Genomic DNA, 19,510 nt, shown 5'->3' on the forward strand with positions numbered 1-19,510 from the left:
ATAATTCCGCGTGGAAATTATAACAAAAGTCTCAGCAGAAGCGGCGGTTGCTTTTCAGATTTGTTTAGGTCTCAGGCATTTTTCTATGCGAAATAATATCCGAGCATGACGTACTCCACTACAATTCATCTAACAGTGTAAATAGTATGAGTAGTATTGGTGGTATAGTAATAGTCGTCGGCGAGCTAAAAGCGCGATCTCCCTCTCTCGCACGGTCTCTCATCGATTCCGATTCAGTTTTAGTTTCCTCCTCGTGTCAGGACGCGACAAAAGGATGATAACATTCGAGGAAAGCCCGTTTCCTCGTACAATGTAATCGCTAAACTATTATTCCCCCATCATTATTATTACCTGCCCTTATTATTAAAGCGACTCGATTTGATTCCATTTCACCTCTATAAATAAACCCACGCTGAAAACGGAACCAAACTTGCACAAATACCTCCTCGCACAGCATTTACACATTCATATTCGAAGCGATGAAATATCAAATCTGCACGCCGTCGTGTATGGTCGGTGTATTCGTATTTATGTTCTCAATAATATAACAAGTACTCCATTGTTTTCACAGGGTAAACCAAATATAGATTGCATAAGCCTGAACAATTCAACAAGTCACACGTCCACTTATTTGCTACCTTCTTAAGATATCCCATAAAAGTTCTATTTTTTTTTAAGAATTGCTTTCGATTATGATTATACAATTCTAGTATCTTGGTGAACATTTTCTGAAAGATAACATTATCACATTACTATTATCCTTTATGAATTTACCTGAAATATGCAATTTTTTTTTCAGCATTTACTTCTCCAAATATTTTGAAATAATTGAAAGCCAGTAAAACACCATTTTGACCCAGTCAGAATTAAGTATACATGCAAGTTGGTATACATAAATTCTAAGCCCGACCTAGACTAAAGAATATGAACTGAATACTGCTGGTATAAGTTATGTTGATAATAAAAAAAAATATCATCCAAAAAATCCTGATATTAAAGACAATAAACTATGTAAATTAACTTTGCCTGTGGTATATTCCAATAATGAAAATTAATATTTAGCTTTGTTAGGGAGATTGTTGTTACTATTTCAAAACATAAAATGATTAACAGAAAGTTACAAATTATAATAAATGTTCACAGAAATATTATTATTAATTTCAAAATAAGTTGGAAGCGGTCATATAGTTCTCTAAATATGTTTCATGTTGAATATGCATCAAAATATTATCAACCAAATGAACGATCCAAAAATATTGGTTTATCGCTACCAAATAACGAAGTTACAATGGAACAATCCGAAAAGACAAGGCAATCAACCATTTGAAGAATCCCAAAATACAATGTTTTCAATCAAGTGAAGAATATGAATATACAGGGCAATCAACACTGGCGAAATTGTGCACGGCTTAGATTATGTTAGGAAACTGGTGGATGGGAAAGGCTGTCAAGCAAATGAACGATCCAAAGTTACAATATTAACAACCAAGTGAACATTCTGAAAATATAAGGTTATCAACCAAATAAACGATTAAATTCTGGCTATTCATTAAATGATACATAGAGATTATCAATCAAGTGATTTATCAAAAATACATGGCGATCAACCAAATGACCGACCAACCAAATTAACATTGAAAACTATAATTGATCGAAATAAACCATTATAATATTTGATATCATGTCTCCGAGACGATGATTTATTATTGCTTATAACCATTAATTGTTAAGATATTATCAAACATATGCGAGAACACATGTTTCGTCGTACAATAAACGCGTTTGCGTTCAATTTTTTAACAATCTTAAAATATCTACAAATAAGTGAGATGCAATATTATTGTAGCTGAAAGTAGATTTAATTTAACACTCAAATTGAAAATTTAAATCTATAATTAGCCATTAATTAATAGTAATAATAACAAACCTTTATATAAAACCATCACTAAGCTACTTCATAGATGAAAATGGAATAATCGGAATATGTTCATGATTAAGAAAAACTCAAGTCATGAATGGTGTGGTAGCCGTGCTATTAATAGAATCGCGAGGTTGTGGTAAACGATTAGTAAATCTTGTATTATTCTCCTATTCGTATATATTGCCACTACGGCTGTTCGTGTAGAATTAGTATTCAAGTTGTCGACAAATGAAATTTTGATTTTTTTATTTTAAAATTTAAATTATTTTTTGACTCCTTATGTAGGTAATTTCCTTATTGATGAACCACTAACTACTTACAATAAAATTATCAAATTAGATAATTCAAAACTGCTCATCTTTATAATATTTCATAATATGTTCTGTTGCACCTGATATTTCTTTAAAAATGTTATAAACTGGTGGTCTTACAAATTTGGAACCTTTTTATATTTTCGCATCAGCTAGCAGCGAAACTATGTATTTAAACAATATGACGAGGTTTGTGTCATGCATAGAAGTTTTTAATCATTCCTTTTAGAATCAATAGAAAACGATATTACAAAAATATTAAATTATAAAATATTGTGAACTTATTTTTATTATAATAATTAATTATCCTTATATCTTTTGTCGTTGTTTATAAACAATAAAATGTTCATATTCAATCCTTTGGGCAATGTCTTTTGTTTCTTCTGTCAAAGTAGCCATTGATGTTCAAGACGTATTTAAAGTTTAATGTGAATTTCCATTTTATTACACAGTAAAAATAATAAATAATTACATTTTTAATTTTAAATGTATAAATAAATAAATCATATTCGGTAAAAATTATGAAATAATGGATTTAAGGTAAAGAAAATTATGTTGTTGTGTTTTATTGTTACTTATTTTTTTGATAGCAAACTCGTCATATACCTTCATATTTGTTTCATGTATACCATATGTGACCATAATTCCCAATTTTTGGCAATTTTTAACAATTTGTCCCGCAAAGTTTTTAAATATTCCTTTTTTAACAACAACAATTAATAATTAATTTTGTTTACATTATCTAATCGTATACAATCTATTAAGTTTGTTTTGTTTAGTTTTATGCGGTCTTAAATTTGATACCGGTTTGATAACAGTAGTTTTTTTGCTTACTTTCGTAAAAAAATGTATTTGTTTGAACTATTTTTTTAAATTTAAAAATGACATAATTAGTTTTTTTGCAACCGGTGGGTGTTCCAGATTTGCTTTTTTATTTAAATGACAACGAATATTTGATTAGACTGCGACCATTTTTTTGAAAAACAAAATCACGTTTTTGAAAAAGTACGGTCCTTTTGCACTTTGATGTTCAGTATTTTTTAGATAGAAAATATGAATATAGAGAACCTTTTTTTTCATACAAGATAGTGCCGCATACCATAGAAGTAATGAAAGGAATGTCAAACTTTTTTATCTCATGACACACTAGGCAATGACAATTTGTTTTGCGGCACACCAAATACAAAATTCAACAAAATGAAATATATGTAAAAAAAATAAATAAATTCTTAAAAAACATTATTTTATCAAACAAATTAAATCAAAATCTTCTACCTCCATTAATGTTAAGTGCTTATTGTCGTATTTTGTAAAAGGATTGAAATGATACAGAGAGGTTTTCTAGTGTATTCTGTTCTGACAACATTTCAAATTTGTTAGGAAATCCATATCCGCCTGCATTGAGTAACATTCTTGGTGCACAGTTCTAACTTGTCTGTGAAAGACTTTATTTTTCCAGTAATTGTGATAATATTTTGGTTTGCACCTTGTATAATCAAATTTAAAACGTTTTATAAATTCTAATTGCGGTCATGCAATGTACAATTTTCATTTGAGATTTTTTTGCAATACACGAGTCGAGTTTAGATTGCGCCATCAGTGCAAACGCTAATACAAGTTTGCCACTGCATCCCTCTCAAAGTGACGTTTTGGTTTACAAGGTTAAAGACATCTCCTGTTCATCTCCTTCAATTAACAATAGAAAAACTGGCTTATAATTATACCATGTTTGATAATTTTTAAAATAGAAATTAGTTAAGCTTTGTTGCTGATGTCCGTACTTTTCTTAGATTTGTAAGGCCCACAAGTGTTTGAGTTCATTTTTTGCTTCAGCAACTTAAGGAGCCGAATAAATATATTTTTTTAATTTTTCGCGGCCTAAAATATCTCATGGCACACTAATGGGTCGGGGCACACAGTTTGACAGTCACTGGGCACCAATAAGCCATAGACAATTCGCACATTCATAGCCAACATGTTATTTTTTGTAATACATTGTCATTTTATTATAAAAGTTCACCTCATAATTTATATTCCTTTATATGTAGAAAATTAATATTTTTAAAACAAAAATAAAATCACTTAAATAATTTCATAAGTCACCGGATTTGAGACTGAATATACATGTATAATTGGTTGTATAACTGCAAAAAATACTTAAATTTAAAACATATATACTTATAGTTAAAATAATGTATTTATTTATCCATAGTTAATTGAAAACATCTTCTAACATATATTTTATAACACATTAAAAAGCATACAGTGCCCTCTGTCATTTTCCAATTGTTTTGGATTGACATTGGTTGAAGCTGTCAAATGTCATTTCGGTGTGTGTGATTTTGCGAGTGTTTTCTAGAATTTTCGCTTCTATTGAAGTTGGACCCAATCCTAAGGGAGGTTTTTACAAACCTAATAGTAATTACAGAAAGTAGGATTATTTTCCATATTTAATTACGCAAGTAAGTAAGTCGAATGTGATAGTTAGCAATGAGCTACCATCTACCATTGGATCGATCATCACGACTCTGGTAACGCACATGTTTACAAATTTTTTGAGTTGTTATCTCATTTACAGGATGGCTAAATGGGGTGAGGGTGATCCACGGTGGATTGTGGAGGAAAGGCCTGACGCCACTAACGTCAATAATTGGCACTGGACAGAGAGGAATGCCACCCCATGGTCACAAGAGAAGATCAAGGAATTGTTCAAAGATGTTGCAGTTCCATCAGATGTTGCTACTATTACCATTGATGAGGTGGACAAGTTGGAAGGAGAAGCTTCTGCCAGTAATCGCAAAGGAAAGCTTATTTTCTTCTATGAGTGGAATTTGATTTTGAAGTGGTCTGGTGTATTAAATAATGGGTCTGGTGTCAAGTACGATGGTAAAATAACCATACCAAACCTCTCAGAGGAAAATGATGTCACTGATCTAGATGTAAGTTTTACTGAAATATAGTACTAATAGACTAAACTCAGAGTTTTAAGATACAAATCTCAGTGAAAGAAATGGATCAAGATGGTCAGATCTTGAAAGACATCATGCACAAACATGGCAAAGATGTTGTCAGGGATAGAGTGGCCAACTATCTGGCTAGTTTAACACAGGAGTTCTCTAAAGGTATGATTCTACCCAAAAAGGATGGAATTAAACCAGATTCTGTTAAGATTCTCACCAGTGGCTTCAACAAAAAAATTGACATGCAGCCTGTGGTTGAGGAAAAAAAATCTGTTGGATTAAAAATTGATACAACCACTTTAAAAATCAATCTCAAATTCCAATGCAAAGCAATGGAGTTTTATGATGCAATGACTAGGGTAGAAATGGTGACTGCCTTCACAAGAGGCGCTGTGAAACTGGAAGTGTTTAAGGGAGGAAAGTTCGAAATGTTTGGCGGTAACATTACTGGTATCTTTGATGAATTAGTTCCGGGTAAGAAGATCGTTCAACAGTGGAGGTACAAACCATGGCCAGTCGGACATCATTCTATTGTCACCATCAGCATTGACGAAAAAGTAATGATCGTGTTCACGTCATATTTTATATAATTACCATGTATTTGTATTGCAGGACGACCATACACAAGTGAAAGTTGTTCAAAGTGGGGTTCCCACAGCGGAGGCTGAAACGACGAGAAATAATTGGGAAATGTATTATTGGCAATCCATGAAGCGCACTTTCGGTTTCGGAGCTTTTATAGAGTAGAATGGGAATAGTTGTGAATATAATTTTTCATTTGGTGGATCATCGATTTAATTATAAAAAATATTGTTAGCAAATATTTCATCTCCGAGACGATTTTAATGTAAATCTAGTGCCCTAATTATTTTGCAAGAACATTAATATATTTCTGTGTTGTATTAAATTATTTGTTCTAACCGCTTTATCATTGAGGATTTCCATTTCATTATTATCGTGTTGAAAGTATCTAAATACAATAAAATAATTATGATAATTTGAAATGTTTCGCACTGACTTTTGTGAACCCAAATCTCCAGAATATACGAAAATATACTTGTTTCAGTGTTTGAATTCACGAAAGTAAACATAATGTAATATTCACCTTTACATTATAAATCATTAGCGATGAATTATTGTTTATTTGTGGAAAATGTTGAAGGATTGCTTGGTAGTTTGAAAAGTTGCTACAGTTAATACATTACAAATTTTTGCAAAATTAGTTTGGATTAATTTAAAAGACATTGTTCTTATGTAATCTGTAATTTAATAAAAATAATGCAAAAAATAATGATTTTTATTTTTCTACCTTAAAATATAAACGTATGCTGTCTTGGAATGACGATAAAAGTTCCATCACAAAAAATAATATAAATTTCCATAATCCGATCTTGAAGCTTTAATATACTTTTAATAATAACAACCATTCTAGCATTTTTTTTTACTAATTTTTGTAAACCAAGATATTCGACTGTTCCGAATCTTCTTAATATGGACAATCGTGAAAAACAGTGGTAATCCTAAATATAAACAAAAAAATAATTTTACTTGATCTGTACTGTTGGGAGTTTATACTGGAGAGGAAGAGGACTAATTTACCTCCAACAAGTAATCCCGTAAAATATTACTTGGAGAACCGAAGCTTTCTTTATTCATTGGCTATGTAGTTGCCTATAGTATATATTCTATAGATAGTACGGAGCTTTTCCGTAAAGGAGCGCTTTTGTACAATATCTTGTTTATTTTCAGTTGCGGTTTATTTGTGTAATAGCTTCGTTTGTTAGTCAAGAGCATTCTTGAATAAGTATTTCCTTTGAGAATTACAAGTTTATATAAAAGCAAAAGATGACTGATCATGAGCGCAACGTATATGCTAAACTGGAGGCGATTAAAGAAATCAGGTATGCATTTTGGTTGCCTTTCATTATTTATCAAGAGTTGTGACTGCCATGAAAAATCAATAATGCCTTGCACTTGCATCAGGGGGAAGACCATTCAGCTGGAGAAACTTAAAGCAAAGTTAATTTTGGAGATTGAAGGACAAGACCAGGAGGAGAAATGCTTATCAGAGTACAAATCAGAAATGGAAATGCTCTTACAAGAAAAAATGTCTCATGTTGAGGAACTGAGGCAAATCCATGCAGACATCAATGCTGTATGATAGAAATTTGTCTTTTTATTCAATTATTATTTATATTATTTAATTTCTGTAGATGGAGGGTGTGATAAAGCATGCTGAGGAGAGCAGAAGCAGATCTTTGTCAAATGCCACTCGTTTGCATGATGAGTATCTTCCATTGAAAGGTGAAGTTGACAGGTTGAGGAGGGAATGCCTGGGATTAGAGCGGCTACCTGAACTGCATGAGGAGGATGGGATGAATATTTCACCAGAGTAATATTGAATTGAGGGTGTAGACTGTATAATAATCTCCCTCAGTTTTTGCAGGCGTTTGTCGCAACTCTTCAATTCAACTAAGCCGCAACCGGCCAGTTTCAGCAAGTCCACTTCGGAGTGGACGAGGCCGTTGACTTCCACAGAGACTTCCATGGGTTCTCTGGCGGCGCCCATGCCGCCCACTTTTTTGCCGCCTCCGAATCCACTCCGACTAGTTACGAGCAAGCCGGATACTGGAAGGGCTACAACTCTATCGTCTTCTCCTCATCCGGGACCTCCAACACCTACCTTCAGGTCGGACATTGTCAATATGAGGTGCTATGGGATACACTTAAAGATAATTGCTCAACATATCAGACTGAGCAGAGTGATGCAGTTCCATTCTAAATATTACTTGCGTTTCTATTGAATTTCAGGCAACAACCACCTCCAATGAAGTCGTGTTTGAGCTGTCACCAGCAAATACACAGGAATGCGCCGATCTGTCCTCTATGCAAGGCCAAGTCTCGTTCAAGGAACCCAAAAAAGCCCAAGAAGAAGGAACATTGATTGTTTCATTCTCTTTGAAATTAATGGTATAGTATAAGTATCTTTCTCAATGTTTTAGATTAAGGACAAAAAAAAATGTGATTTTATAAATATAACTTACTGATCTCATTTCATCAGTTTATTCTAATCAGTGTTTTGCATATTTATTTAATTTAAACAATAATTAATTTATAACTAGAATTTTGCAGACTTTACTTATAATTACTACTAGCAAATTAAATTACAACTTTAGACAAATTATCTATGTAAGTAATTAAAATAATTCTTTCTAATAAGATTCTATAAAGTATATGTTTAAATTCATTTTTTATCACAAACATTCTGTGAATATTGGCACAAGAGGCTTTCAAGTAAAGTAGCCCTAAAACTTGTTTTAGAGTGCTCAATTTAAGCAAGATATATAAGATATAAATTATTTTAATCTTGCTGCCTCCATCACATCTGTAACCATAAAAAATACTGTTTTAATTTTATGAGTGAAAATTATTCAATTATATTAAATTATATTATATTTATTTAATTATAATTACTTTGAAGACATAAAATAAAGTATTTTTTAAGGTACCTTCAGTTTTATATGTTTCTGACAATAAATACCAAGACCATACCTTTTTCATGAACATTAATATGTAATTTGTATGTCATGTGTGAAAAAATCAGGGTTGTCAGGGACATGGAAGAGTTTGTTTGAACTTTGAATTGAATATTCCAACAAGAAAAAGAAATGGTATTTATCTTCATTCTCCTGCATATTATAATAGATATTTTTTCTTTAATTACGATTTCCCAATACCGACGGAGAATATTGTAAAAGTAGAACTTTTAGATCAGACATACTGAATGAGAGTAGAAGTAGAGATTGATGAAACAAACATTGTTAATGATAGTAATATACTTATTGGCAACAAACTAGTTAATTTGGATAGTAGAAGTGTTTTTTTTTAATCTTTTTCTTATCACACTTCTCACTTAGGTACATTTTCTTGGCTTCCTTAAATTATGATATTGTAATTTTTGTTTGTAAACTTGTTGCGTTATGGACTTCTTTAAAAAAATATAATTGAATTAATCATCTTTAAACTAATTTCGCGATACACTGATTGCAGATGACTTAAGTAGGCTGAATAAATGAGTATTGTTGGAGAAATTAATATCCATATAGCCGAAGGTGGAGTGCAAGAAGTTTTTGTTAATTGGATTATTCTATATCGCAAGTCCGACAACCGAAAGACCGTCTATATCAAAATCTCGACAACCATAATCTCGACTGTATCAGAATCTCGACAACCATAATCCCGACTATATCGAAAAGTTTTACAATATTTTTTTTAAATTATTTCGGAGCGTAGTCACCTTGTACTACTCGTTTATTATTAATAACAATAAATTAATTTATTTGATTTTGTTGAATTATTCATAATAAACCTTAACATTATGAAATAATCTCAAATAGAATTAGATTAATAATTGTTATTATTTATTATTAATAACAATTTAAAAGTTACGGAAAAATTTAAAAATGTTATTGTAGACATTTTCGATATAGTCTCGATTATGGTTGTCGGGATTTTGTATACATATTATATAGAAAATTAAAAGTGTAGTTTAAATCTATTTTCCAAATCGGATATTGTTTTATCTACTGTAATGTATTGCCCTCAGATAATATTACATAAACAATGAGCTAACTCGTGTAGTCGATAGAAGCATATAAAGAATGCATAACTGGTAGTATACACTATGGCTGCAAATATATGTATCTTTTAATTTTCTGCAATTTCTTCTACTTATTCGACAGACCTAGCAAATAATAATCAATAGTAATACGTATATATTAGGTAGGATAAATAGACGTTCAATTTGCGTCATAACGTATGTGCTGTTATTTTTTGAAGGTGACCGTAATAAGCGACAAAATAGATTAGTACTAAAACAGAATAGCGTAAAAACCGAACAGTGATAAAACAGAAGAAAAGAGATTCGTATCAATTTATTTATTGATATAAATCTCTCCGGCCCTATTTCTACCCCTTTCGGGTTTAACAGCCACCACAAATTTTGTTGATTTTTCGGAATTGAACCAACGTCCTTTCGTATCAGATTTCGTATGTCCTGATTTTATGCTGTTCAGTCTTGTATATCAAGTTCTGTTCTGGTGAGTTCTGTTTGGTCGTGTGTGTAGATATATATTTTTTTAAACGTTGGTTGCATTTGGGTTATCGATTCGTTGCATTGGTAGTACTTCCATGGCTGTTCGCCTAGCGACTATTGGTCCCCTGTCATTCAGTTAGAAGCCTGCGCAAAGATACAGTTATAACAGGGTATACTGACAGCCGTCAGATCTGTCATTATTAGTAACACATAGGCATTTAACAATTCGATATTCTGGAACGTATTGCAAATTGCTGCATATTACAGATTAGGTCGAAGTTCTATTACCATATCGACGATGAAGCTTCAAATATGCTTATGCTTCTTGCTGCTAACAGTGGCGAATTGCGAGAATTTCGGTAAGGATTTAGTTACTTTTTTATTCCAATTGGCTTTATAAATATTTTGTTACTAACTTATTTATATATTTGTATTATATCTGTTTTACAGTTAATGTCAACGATCATGAAGATTCTATTGGCACGTTGACAACATTGCAACCAAATCATAATGAAACAGGTAAATTTCTTTATTAATCATATAATGAATATTCTATTTCAAGTTTTTTAACATGTTATTACTAGATTCAGGACCAAACGTAGTTACAGAACCCAGCAAAAATGTTACAACTACTACTCCAACAACCACCACCAGCATCACCACTACTACTACTAATATTAGCACACCAACTACACATCCTTCAACGACGGTGATTTCCACAACAGTTACCGAGCAAATCCCGTCATCGAGCCCGATAACAGCAAATCCTGCGCCTCCAGCACCCACATCGAATCCTCACGCCAAAGGTAGGACATTCGATGGTCCAAGCTTCATCGGGGGTATTATTTTGGCCAGCGGTCTGACGGCCATCGGGTTTGTTGCATTCAAGTTCTACAAGGCTCGCACCGAACGCAACTACCACACGTTGTAAGAAGCAATATCTCCAATTCTATGAGGGGGGGAATCTCTTGAGCTCCTTTTCAATAATTAGCTTCTTTTTCATCGATCTCGAAAAAGTAAGGAGAAAAAAAAAAACTCAAACTAACAGTAATCTCTTCATTTATATTTCGTGACATGGTTGATGTGATATAATTTTTGTTTTAATCGTTATGTGATATTGTCCTTATGTTACTCGAATATTTGCTTATGGAGACGATGGCTGCGGTTTTTTGTTACACTACCAGAAAGATAAAATAGTAGCGTACATCATAACTGTTTATTTCGTCTTCTAATTTTCTTCCTCGTTATTTGCGGAATTATGCGACCTTGCACTCGCGATAGCGACTAAAAACACGTACGCTTCTTGAAATAAATCTTATTAATTTTAACTATTAAGAATGACACACATTTATATACATATATATATTTTTTAAGTTATATATATATGTATAGTATTTGGAGTAAAAATTAAAATACCACCTACATGAATTTTTTGAGTAATTAAAATAAATAACATATATTTTATACATTATATACATCAATGAAGAGAATATAATCTTTTAATTCTGTCCGTGTGATGAAGTGCTCTTACAATAGATAGGGATAGATATAGTAAAAGATATTTGTTTGTTTTTTATATAATTATTAAATGTGAGATAATGTTGGCATATTCTTTTATAGCAAAAAAAATGGGGTGCACTAGTCTATAATAATAATATATTGTTAATTCAAGGATTAATAGTAAATAGATATTAAATATTATTAAATCCTGCATATTTAAATGAAATGTCATTTTCTTTTGTTTTCTCTACATTACTTGTAATTGGACGAGGAGAAGTCGACACAAATAATAAGTCGGTTTTAATAAAAAGCAAAAATATTTTATTTCTTTCAATTAATCTCATTTCATTAAACCATTTTTTTATTATTATATTTATTTGTAAATTTTTAGGAATATGTTGGTTGTATATATTTTTTTTAAATTGAATATCCAAGGGCTTTAAGTGCTTCCAGATGACATCTGGCAATCTCTTCCAAAGTCCTGGTGCAGTCTCATATTTGCGATGTAACATGGTGCATCTGCGATTCTTCCGAGACATTTTGATTGAAATATTTGGATTTTTTAATATTTCACAATTTGGGTACAGTTTATTCAAAGTGAACCAATTTTAAATTTAACTGTGTTTTCCAGGAAAAAAAAAAGAAACAATGCTATTTCGCATTCGATTGAGATAGCAAAACATAAATGCTATTACATTATGCAATAATTGTTCAGAGTATGCGTTTATGCAACGTGGATTGCGCAACAACGTTTCGCGGTTAATAATAATAGGACATTATTCCAATTATATTTTTTTTTGTTCCTTATCAAAAGCGTTTACTAATATCAGCAATTTCAACCTGCGATTGTAAAAAAAAGCGTTTTTATTTTGTATGGCCTTGCATGTAATATTCTATTTACTCTCCTACTAAGCACTTGAAGAACTATCACTATTACGAGCCAGGAACTCCAAAAATATGTGCTTTGACCTATTCCTTATAAAGCATACGTTCTAATCCAAATGTATTTTTTGCCCCATTAACTCTAGCGCCGATCCTGCGTCTGCAATAATTCCAATGGAATCCGTTGTAATTGATAAATAACATTAATAGTCCATAGCATAAGAGAAATCATAAGCGAAAACACCGGTTTTCGAGAAACCTTTGGAGTCTATTAATTGAAGCAGGTTGGAAAACTTTTTCGAAGTTTACCTGCTTCTAGCTTTGTAGGTCTTAGAATGGGGAACAGTTCGAGAAATTACATATGCAGCATGATTGAGTTATCGTCTCGTGCACTCAATAAGAGATATCCTCCCATATGATAACTTACTCATGCGTAATACTACTACAACTAATTTCTTACGCAGAAATCCAAGGCAATACTCAACACGAGAATTCCAGTACTTGAGATTTAAATTTGATATGGTAAGACTAATACAAGTTCTTTCTGTAGTATCCATATTCATTGAGCAAAACTTGAATGAAAGTTCAAAAAATAAAGTTTTATTATGAAATAAAGCAAGAAAACATATTTCATAAAGTGAATGTTTTAACATATGAAAAAAGCAATTATATGAACTGTGACAATTTAATGACAGACATTATTCATTAAATTACCATGTAAACCACATTTTATGTAGAATATTGGGATCGTTAATTAAAATAACATGAAAGATTTCAAATTAATTACATGACTTATATTTAGCTTGTATCGCTGCTATTTGACTGCTGGATCATAATATGGATTCAATGATCTCAACTAGTGCTTCTATTCACAGTAAACAGTTTTATTGGTCAATATTATCGGTAAATTTTGATAAGAAATAATTTCGATATTTTTTTTTAAAGAAAAATTGAAAGTTTTACCAATTATATATTTCCTTTGAATTATATTTTTTTGCCTTTCTCTTTCTTCACCTTTTCTTTCTTGACCTTATAAGTTTTCTCTTTCTTCGACTTCATTTTTCTCTTTAGAATAAATTTTCTTGCTCTTCATAATTTCACCTGGATCTAACACACATGCTTTCAAACTCATCTGAACCCTCAAAATAATTTATAGATTCAGTATCATCCACTATAAATATCCTACTATCAATAATAGTAACAATGCAAAACTTTTCTTTACCAAAGACAACTTTCTCTGTTGCCTTCTATATCAACTTTAACTTTTTGAATTTCGTCCCCCATCAGATTCAATTTTCCTTTCGGATGATTCTATTCAACACTTTCTTCCAATATAGGTTCATCTTTGAATTGAGATAAATTGTGGTCTAAGCTGCTGGTAGTTAATATATTTTAATTCTTTTCATAGGTATCTTCATCATTTTCTTCTTTTATAACTATTTTTTTTTTCATCTTCATCATCAAGTCTTCGTTATTGAATATTTTTTTATCTTTCTTTATTGGATGAACATAAGGTTTTCCTATATCATTTTCAAACTGCTCACATTTAATCCATATCGCTTTATCCAGTCTTGTTTTCTTTATCTTATATTCATTTGCCTTTGATTTAAATTCCTTAGGAAACCTTACCACGCGGCAATTTAAAAAAAACCAACTTGGTTTCAATCCACTCTTCCAATATTGAACCATACGAGTCATGAAAACTATAGACCAAATCCATCAACATCACCTGTTTCCTGTGATAAAATAGGCGCTAGTTTACTTCTTAACTAGTTACGAGTTAAATACTAAAAAACTTTTCCTCCGCGGACTCTCAATTCAAATGAGCATTCATCCTTCAAAAGTCTTCGCACCTTCATGACGTGGGAAGGTTCCGGGCGCCACTTTCTTTTGTTGAGAAGAAGAATTCAATACTTTTTGCTCTCCTCAGATCAGTTTGTAAATATACAAAACTATGAAGTTAGCAAATGCACGTCAACGAATTGCAGAGTTCGAAATAATATCGAGCATTATACTGATATTTTAATCCCATTTTCTTATAATGCCTTACTATCGAACCTAATTTTCAGAACAAGATCTACTCGACAACTGAGCGTTATGCGTGAAATGAAAATTAAAAGATACAATCTTATTACATAACTACACTATAATTGTTAGTTTAGTCGAGAATCACTATTGTATAAGTTACATTTTCTTTTGCATTTAAAGTAATTGTCAATAATGAAAAAAATATTAAAATTAATATTAAAAAATCGATAATTTATTAACATAAACTGCTTTTTCTAGAAGATAAAACTTAACTTAATATTAGGAATAAATGAAAATAAACGTGAACCTCAAATAAATTGTTTTCACTATATGAAATTTATATGACGTCAATTATTTATTGGATAGACGGCGTTATAGATCAACGATACTTATAGGACAAAATATAGTAACATTTTCAACTAAAAAGGAATATAAATAACATTATGTATCTATGCTAAGTGCAATTTGATCGTGCAGAACAAACTCCATTGGGGGGTTTTGTGGCTTCAATTTGGTCCTCAACGCTGATAATGTGACTAAGACGGCTTCTTCAGTTCTAATTGTTCTCGAGCCCTGGTTCGGCAATGTGTTTAAGTAATAATTGAATAGTTTCTTTGGATCATTCTCCATTTTAGCACCGTCGCTTCCTAAAGCCGATTCAATACCAAATAAACCACCGAAGACAATCAAACAATGACTGTAATCCTTTTCAAAGGTATCCACAGATTCTCCTTTATCCGATGTTCCAATACTTAAGTCATATCTAGAAAATTAATTTGAAATTAGCTCCGCGTTTGCGAAAAACTAATAATATCTTACCCATTTTTGAATGGACATCCAGAGAATATATCCCAAAGGGACGTTGCTATTCGAACAGAGTATCCCCAATATACACCGGTCTCACGTCTAGGCGTCAGCGGTGAAACGACGGTCCCTGACTTCTTGTTTTCATTCACCCGAACTGTGCATCGCACCCCAGGTTCAAGCACTTTATCAATTTCAATATCATTTTGGAATCCGACATTGACAAAACTCTTTTCTTTCTGAGGTGATTCAATCACAACACCTTCCCTACACAGAGAAAAAACTAAAATAAATAATTGAAAATAAAAATATGAATAAATCTGTACCTGAATTCAAAAATATTTGCTGTCCTCAAATGATGTGGGGCATCCAATGGATTAAGTAGTCCTGCATTTCTGAGATCCTTGTGCATTGGGAAAAAACTTTTTCTTAGATATTGTGGGCACTCTAGATATTGCAATATGCGTCCAAACTGGAGACAAGCATTCTTTGAATTATACTCTTCCTCATCGTCTTGCTGTTGCTTCCAAGAAGGAGTCTTATTTTCACTTTCGTCATCAAATATTATGATCTCATCCACTTGGAACATGCATATAGCCCTGGCAATCTGACCAGCTAAGTAAGTTCTCAGTTCCACTGACTGTGCATTTTTTAGGATAGATCCAGGTACTGCAATACTTAAGGTTGATAGATCCTTTTTCAAAAAATTATCCAATTTTCCCTCAGCAATAAGTTTATCTTTTTCTATCTTTGCCAATAAAGCCATTTGCTTCTTATCCTTAAACGCTTTTTTCTTAAGCTTTTGCTGTGCTTTGAGCACATCTTTTGGCTGCTTTTTATTCAGAGGACCCATGTTAGAATAAATAATACACAATGATACACAAACACAAAATCACAAAACACGTGTTTTAAACACTAGCAACCAGTATCACAGCAGCATGCCGTGTGCACGAAGGCATATGAAAAATATGTTGTTTGATTCAAAACGTGGTGGCGCAGTTATCGACTCTTAGTTCAGCGGCAGTTCTTAAAGAGGCGCAGACTGACTGGAGCTATAAAGTCTTACAAAAATCCAGATGAGATTCTAATTAAAAACATAGCAAATAAATCAACATATTTTTCATTATTTTAAAGATCAAAATTTCTTATATAAAACATCTTTGCCAGATAACAAAGTTCGAATTAAATGATAATTTAATAATATTAACAAGTATAACAATTATAATAATAATTATATAAGATATAACTTTTAAGAATATAAAAAGGGAGTTCAATAGTTACATCTTTTATAATAGGTAAAAAATGGTGTGAATAAAACATTTTGAAGTTATGTAACTTTGTTTGGTTTCAAGCTTTGATGGCAACGGACCTTGCTACTTTTGCCAGTTTCAACAACAATAAAAAAAACAAGATACCAATGCAAGAAAAAATATATTATAAAAATATATCATTCTCTGGAACGTAAATTATATTAAATTCTATTAATTATTACCATTATTTAATAATTTTACTTGTAGATAAAGCAAAATGTTTTTTTTTTTAAATTTTAAATTGAACTACGGACTACTTCTGTTTACGTTGGTTTACGTCAGCCATGTCGGGTTTCCCATCAATGGACTGTCAAGGATTTTTACTGGTTGTTGCAATCAGTTGCAATAGAGATTTCACTTCTTAGCAGGGGGACTTCTTAGTTTAGTTTGAGTTTGAGTTCATTCGTTCAAGTTGATTTTAAACGTAAGCACAACAATGGCTTTAGTCAGTAATTTATTAAAGTATAGTTTAAGCGTTAGTACGAAAATAGTGAGAAATTCAAAATTTAGAAATGTACATACAACAGGTTCATTATTTAATCAAAAACTGTAAGTATTGGTTTCATATACTGTTATCATTTGTCAACATTGTTTTGCTTTTAGAGTTAAGGTCACCTTCATCCGAGCCAATGGTGATAAAATAGAAACAAAAGGAAAAATTGGTGACTCTTTATTAGATGTTGTAGTGAACAACAACCTTGATATTGATGGATTTGGTGCATGTGAGGGTACACTCACATGTTCCACTTGTCATTTGATATTAGATCCTGACGTGTACAAATCATTACCTGAAGGCCCATGCGAGGAGGAGAATGATATGCTGGATTTGGCATACGAAGTTTCTGAAACATCACGCTTGGGTTGCCAAATAATTTTAAGTGAAAAGCTAGATGGGTTGGAAGTAAAATTACCATCAACTATTAACGATGCTAGAGAGAATTAAAATAAAATTGCTACTTTATTGAATTTGCAACTCAGCATGTAAATTATAGAATTTTATATTGTTTATTGATTGGAGTTATTTACTCATTTTAAAAAATATATATATATATTAATATAATATAGATATCCAATGAACTGGATATTTAAATAAAGCTATATATTTTCAATAAATTTATTTATTTTTATCAGTAAAAATAGAATTAAAATAAAACATTATTTAAATTAATTGCAACATTTTTTTGTTGTTAATTACTGATGATAATGTTCAAGAATGTAGGTTGTTAGGGTAGAATACTAAAATTCCTATTTTCTTGGATTTTTGAATGCATTCAAAGAATTTGTTCATAAAATTCTAAAAAAAAAGCGAGTTTTCTCAAATTCGAGAAAATTATTCTAAAGTTAACAAATAAAAATATATAAACTGGTGTGTGTTGTAGCGTTGGGCGCAGTGAAGTTATTCGGTCAAAAGCTAGGATACGAAAAAATGTTGGATCATAACTTTCCTCTCCCTCTCCTATGGATAAAGGCAATGACGGTACTTCTCATCGGAAGTAGTTTGTTCGATTAAAATTATATGATCCATGGAATTACTTAGAATCGTCGAGAATATAGTATCAATTATGATGGTTCTTTTATGTTTGTAGATTTCTTATTTATTCTTTTGATTTTTAGGGCGGTCATGAAAGTCAATCGTAAAAATCAATGATGTCCACAATTTCTTTGCAAAAGCAAGACGTTGAAAATTAACTTTGATTATTGAATTACTATATATGAAGATTGTGCACTCCCTTAACGAGTGTATTTCTTTGGTGGACGAGACAAAGACGCATAACGATTATATTATCACTATAATCACAAATGAAATAGTCCAAGGTTCCATAAAAATATTAGATAATGACCATTAGATTATTTATTTTAAAACTGGATTTTTCTACTCTACCGTCTTTTTACGGCAAATCCTCTTGGTCTTTCATAAAATAATCGTGAAAAGAGAAAGAGATGAAGCAATAACAATTTCTGTCACAAGGAAAATTACAGCAACTTATTTCAGGAAAAAGTAATGAAGTTTTAAATGCAGTTATAAAACAAGTAGACAATAGATATAAGAAGTAAATAGTAATTTTGGTAATTTTTACATACAATTTATTATACCATTTATTATTGATATTTGTATTTTTATATCTTTTGTATTTACATAACTACTTAGTACTTTTCCACTTTTGAAAGATTCCACAACTAATCTATGTGTAACGACTATTATTAATTAATTTATAATGACTATTGCTATATATACATTCGAAAGTGCATACAAACCACTTCGATAATGACTATAGATATGAACATTTGCTAGATTAGGGCTGCTCAGCGGGATCCATCAATAGAAAAATGTACTCGTTTTTAAATTTATTATTTATAACAAACGAGGAAATCGGAAGCAAAACGGTATTCATAGGCGTGTTGGGACGAGGGACAAGACTGAAATGGTAGTAGACGTGGCAATTTGATTTTGCTCTAAACTTTAATTTTCAAATTTTAATGCAACAAAATAAGAAACAATTTAAAAAATATATAAAATTATATATTTCGTGAATTATAAAACCATTTGAAATCCAATATATATTTATTATTATGAAAAAAAAGTCGATTAATTCAGAAAGAGGTGATTTAAGATATTTTAACACTGTTAGAATTTTCGAATCGAACTCAGTTCAAAAAATTTCATCGAAATCGGTCGACTCTTTAGAAAAATAAAACAT

General features: G+C 31.3%; 5 protein-coding genes across 8 annotated transcripts; 4 read left to right on the plus strand and 1 right to left on the minus strand.

The window, feature by feature from the left end:
* Positions 1–4,534: 4,534 nt before the first annotated feature.
* LOC108562298 (activator of 90 kDa heat shock protein ATPase homolog 1) lies at positions 4,535–6,189 on the plus strand. The gene is made up of 4 exons (XM_017920591.1): positions 4,535–4,694; positions 4,811–5,171; positions 5,222–5,749; positions 5,805–6,189. Exons 2-4 carry the CDS (start codon positions 4,812–4,814, stop codon positions 5,937–5,939), a joined length of 1,023 nt encoding a protein of 340 aa, XP_017776080.1. The 5' UTR covers positions 4,535–4,694; position 4,811; the 3' UTR covers positions 5,940–6,189.
* Positions 6,190–6,897: 708 nt separating this feature from the next.
* Positions 6,898–9,411, plus strand: LOC108562300 (zinc finger C4H2 domain-containing protein). 4 transcript variants are annotated; one of them, XM_017920594.1, is made up of 6 exons: positions 6,898–7,093; positions 7,176–7,347; positions 7,406–7,584; positions 7,630–7,902; positions 8,004–8,162; positions 9,243–9,411. In XM_017920594.1, exons 1-5 carry the CDS (start codon positions 7,038–7,040, stop codon positions 8,134–8,136), a joined length of 813 nt encoding a protein of 270 aa, XP_017776083.1. In that variant the 5' UTR covers positions 6,898–7,037; the 3' UTR covers positions 8,137–8,162; positions 9,243–9,411. The 4 variants fall into 4 exon arrangements, with proteins under 4 accessions (XP_017776083.1, XP_017776084.1, XP_017776082.1 ...); XM_017920595.1 differs by lacking the exon at positions 9,243–9,411 and having other exon boundaries at positions 7,639–7,902; positions 8,004–8,286; XM_017920593.1 differs by lacking the exon at positions 9,243–9,411 and having other exon boundaries at positions 8,004–8,281.
* Positions 9,412–10,420: 1,009 nt separating this feature from the next.
* Positions 10,421–11,654, plus strand: LOC108562299 (sialomucin core protein 24-like). The gene is made up of 3 exons (XM_017920592.1): positions 10,421–10,646; positions 10,738–10,806; positions 10,872–11,654. Exons 1-3 carry the CDS (start codon positions 10,586–10,588, stop codon positions 11,216–11,218), a joined length of 477 nt encoding a protein of 158 aa, XP_017776081.1. The 5' UTR covers positions 10,421–10,585; the 3' UTR covers positions 11,219–11,654.
* Positions 11,655–15,046: 3,392 nt separating this feature from the next.
* LOC108562301 (putative methyltransferase C9orf114 homolog) lies at positions 15,047–16,443 on the minus strand. The gene is made up of 3 exons (XM_017920598.1): positions 15,828–16,443; positions 15,517–15,768; positions 15,047–15,460 (listed from the first exon to the last, which is right to left on the minus strand). Exons 1-3 carry the CDS (start codon positions 16,352–16,354, stop codon positions 15,139–15,141), a joined length of 1,101 nt encoding a protein of 366 aa, XP_017776087.1. The 5' UTR covers positions 16,355–16,443; the 3' UTR covers positions 15,047–15,138.
* A 617-nt stretch (positions 16,444–17,060) lies between these two features.
* On the plus strand, positions 17,061–17,823 carry LOC108562302 (adrenodoxin). Its single transcript, XM_017920599.1, has 2 exons — positions 17,061–17,360; positions 17,415–17,823. Exons 1-2 carry the CDS (start codon positions 17,248–17,250, stop codon positions 17,752–17,754), a joined length of 453 nt encoding a protein of 150 aa, XP_017776088.1. The 5' UTR covers positions 17,061–17,247; the 3' UTR covers positions 17,755–17,823.
* The last annotated feature ends 1,687 nt before the right edge of the window (positions 17,824–19,510 follow it).

Source organism: Nicrophorus vespilloides, unplaced genomic scaffold, assembly GCF_001412225.1.
Source record: "Nicrophorus vespilloides isolate i.1.1-1 unplaced genomic scaffold, Nicve_v1.0, whole genome shotgun sequence".
Taxonomy (NCBI): Eukaryota; Metazoa; Arthropoda; class Insecta; order Coleoptera; family Silphidae; genus Nicrophorus; species Nicrophorus vespilloides.

Bases quoted from the DNA above. Each gene is read 5' to 3' on its own strand.
- LOC108562298 (XM_017920591.1), top strand. From the start codon at position 4,812: ATGGCTAAATGGGGTGAGGGTGATCCACGGTGGATTGTGGAGGAAAGG. The intron at 5,172-5,221 runs GTAAGTTTTACT...CAGAGTTTTAAG, and splicing joins ATGATGTCACTGATCTAGAT to ATACAAATCTCAGTGAAAGA. The intron at 5,750-5,804 runs GTAATGATCGTG...TTTGTATTGCAG, and splicing joins CCATCAGCATTGACGAAAAA to GACGACCATACACAAGTGAA.
- LOC108562300 (XM_017920594.1), top strand. From the start codon at position 7,038: ATGACTGATCATGAGCGCAACGTATATGCTAAACTGGAGGCGATTAAA. The intron at 7,094-7,175 runs GTATGCATTTTG...CACTTGCATCAG, and splicing joins GAGGCGATTAAAGAAATCAG to GGGGAAGACCATTCAGCTGG. The intron at 7,903-8,003 runs GTGCTATGGGAT...ATTGAATTTCAG, and splicing joins TCGGACATTGTCAATATGAG to GCAACAACCACCTCCAATGA.
- LOC108562299 (XM_017920592.1), top strand. From the start codon at position 10,586: ATGAAGCTTCAAATATGCTTATGCTTCTTGCTGCTAACAGTGGCGAAT. The intron at 10,647-10,737 runs GTAAGGATTTAG...TCTGTTTTACAG, and splicing joins GGCGAATTGCGAGAATTTCG to TTAATGTCAACGATCATGAA. The intron at 10,807-10,871 runs GTAAATTTCTTT...TGTTATTACTAG, and splicing joins ACCAAATCATAATGAAACAG to ATTCAGGACCAAACGTAGTT.
- LOC108562301 (XM_017920598.1), bottom strand. From the start codon at position 16,354: ATGGGTCCTCTGAATAAAAAGCAGCCAAAAGATGTGCTCAAAGCACAG. The intron at 15,769-15,827 runs GTACAGATTTAT...TTCTCTGTGTAG, and splicing joins GCAAATATTTTTGAATTCAG to GGAAGGTGTTGTGATTGAAT. The intron at 15,461-15,516 runs GTAAGATATTAT...TTAATTTTCTAG, and splicing joins GGATGTCCATTCAAAAATGG to ATATGACTTAAGTATTGGAA.
- LOC108562302 (XM_017920599.1), top strand. From the start codon at position 17,248: ATGGCTTTAGTCAGTAATTTATTAAAGTATAGTTTAAGCGTTAGTACG. The intron at 17,361-17,414 runs GTAAGTATTGGT...TTTTGCTTTTAG, and splicing joins TCATTATTTAATCAAAAACT to AGTTAAGGTCACCTTCATCC.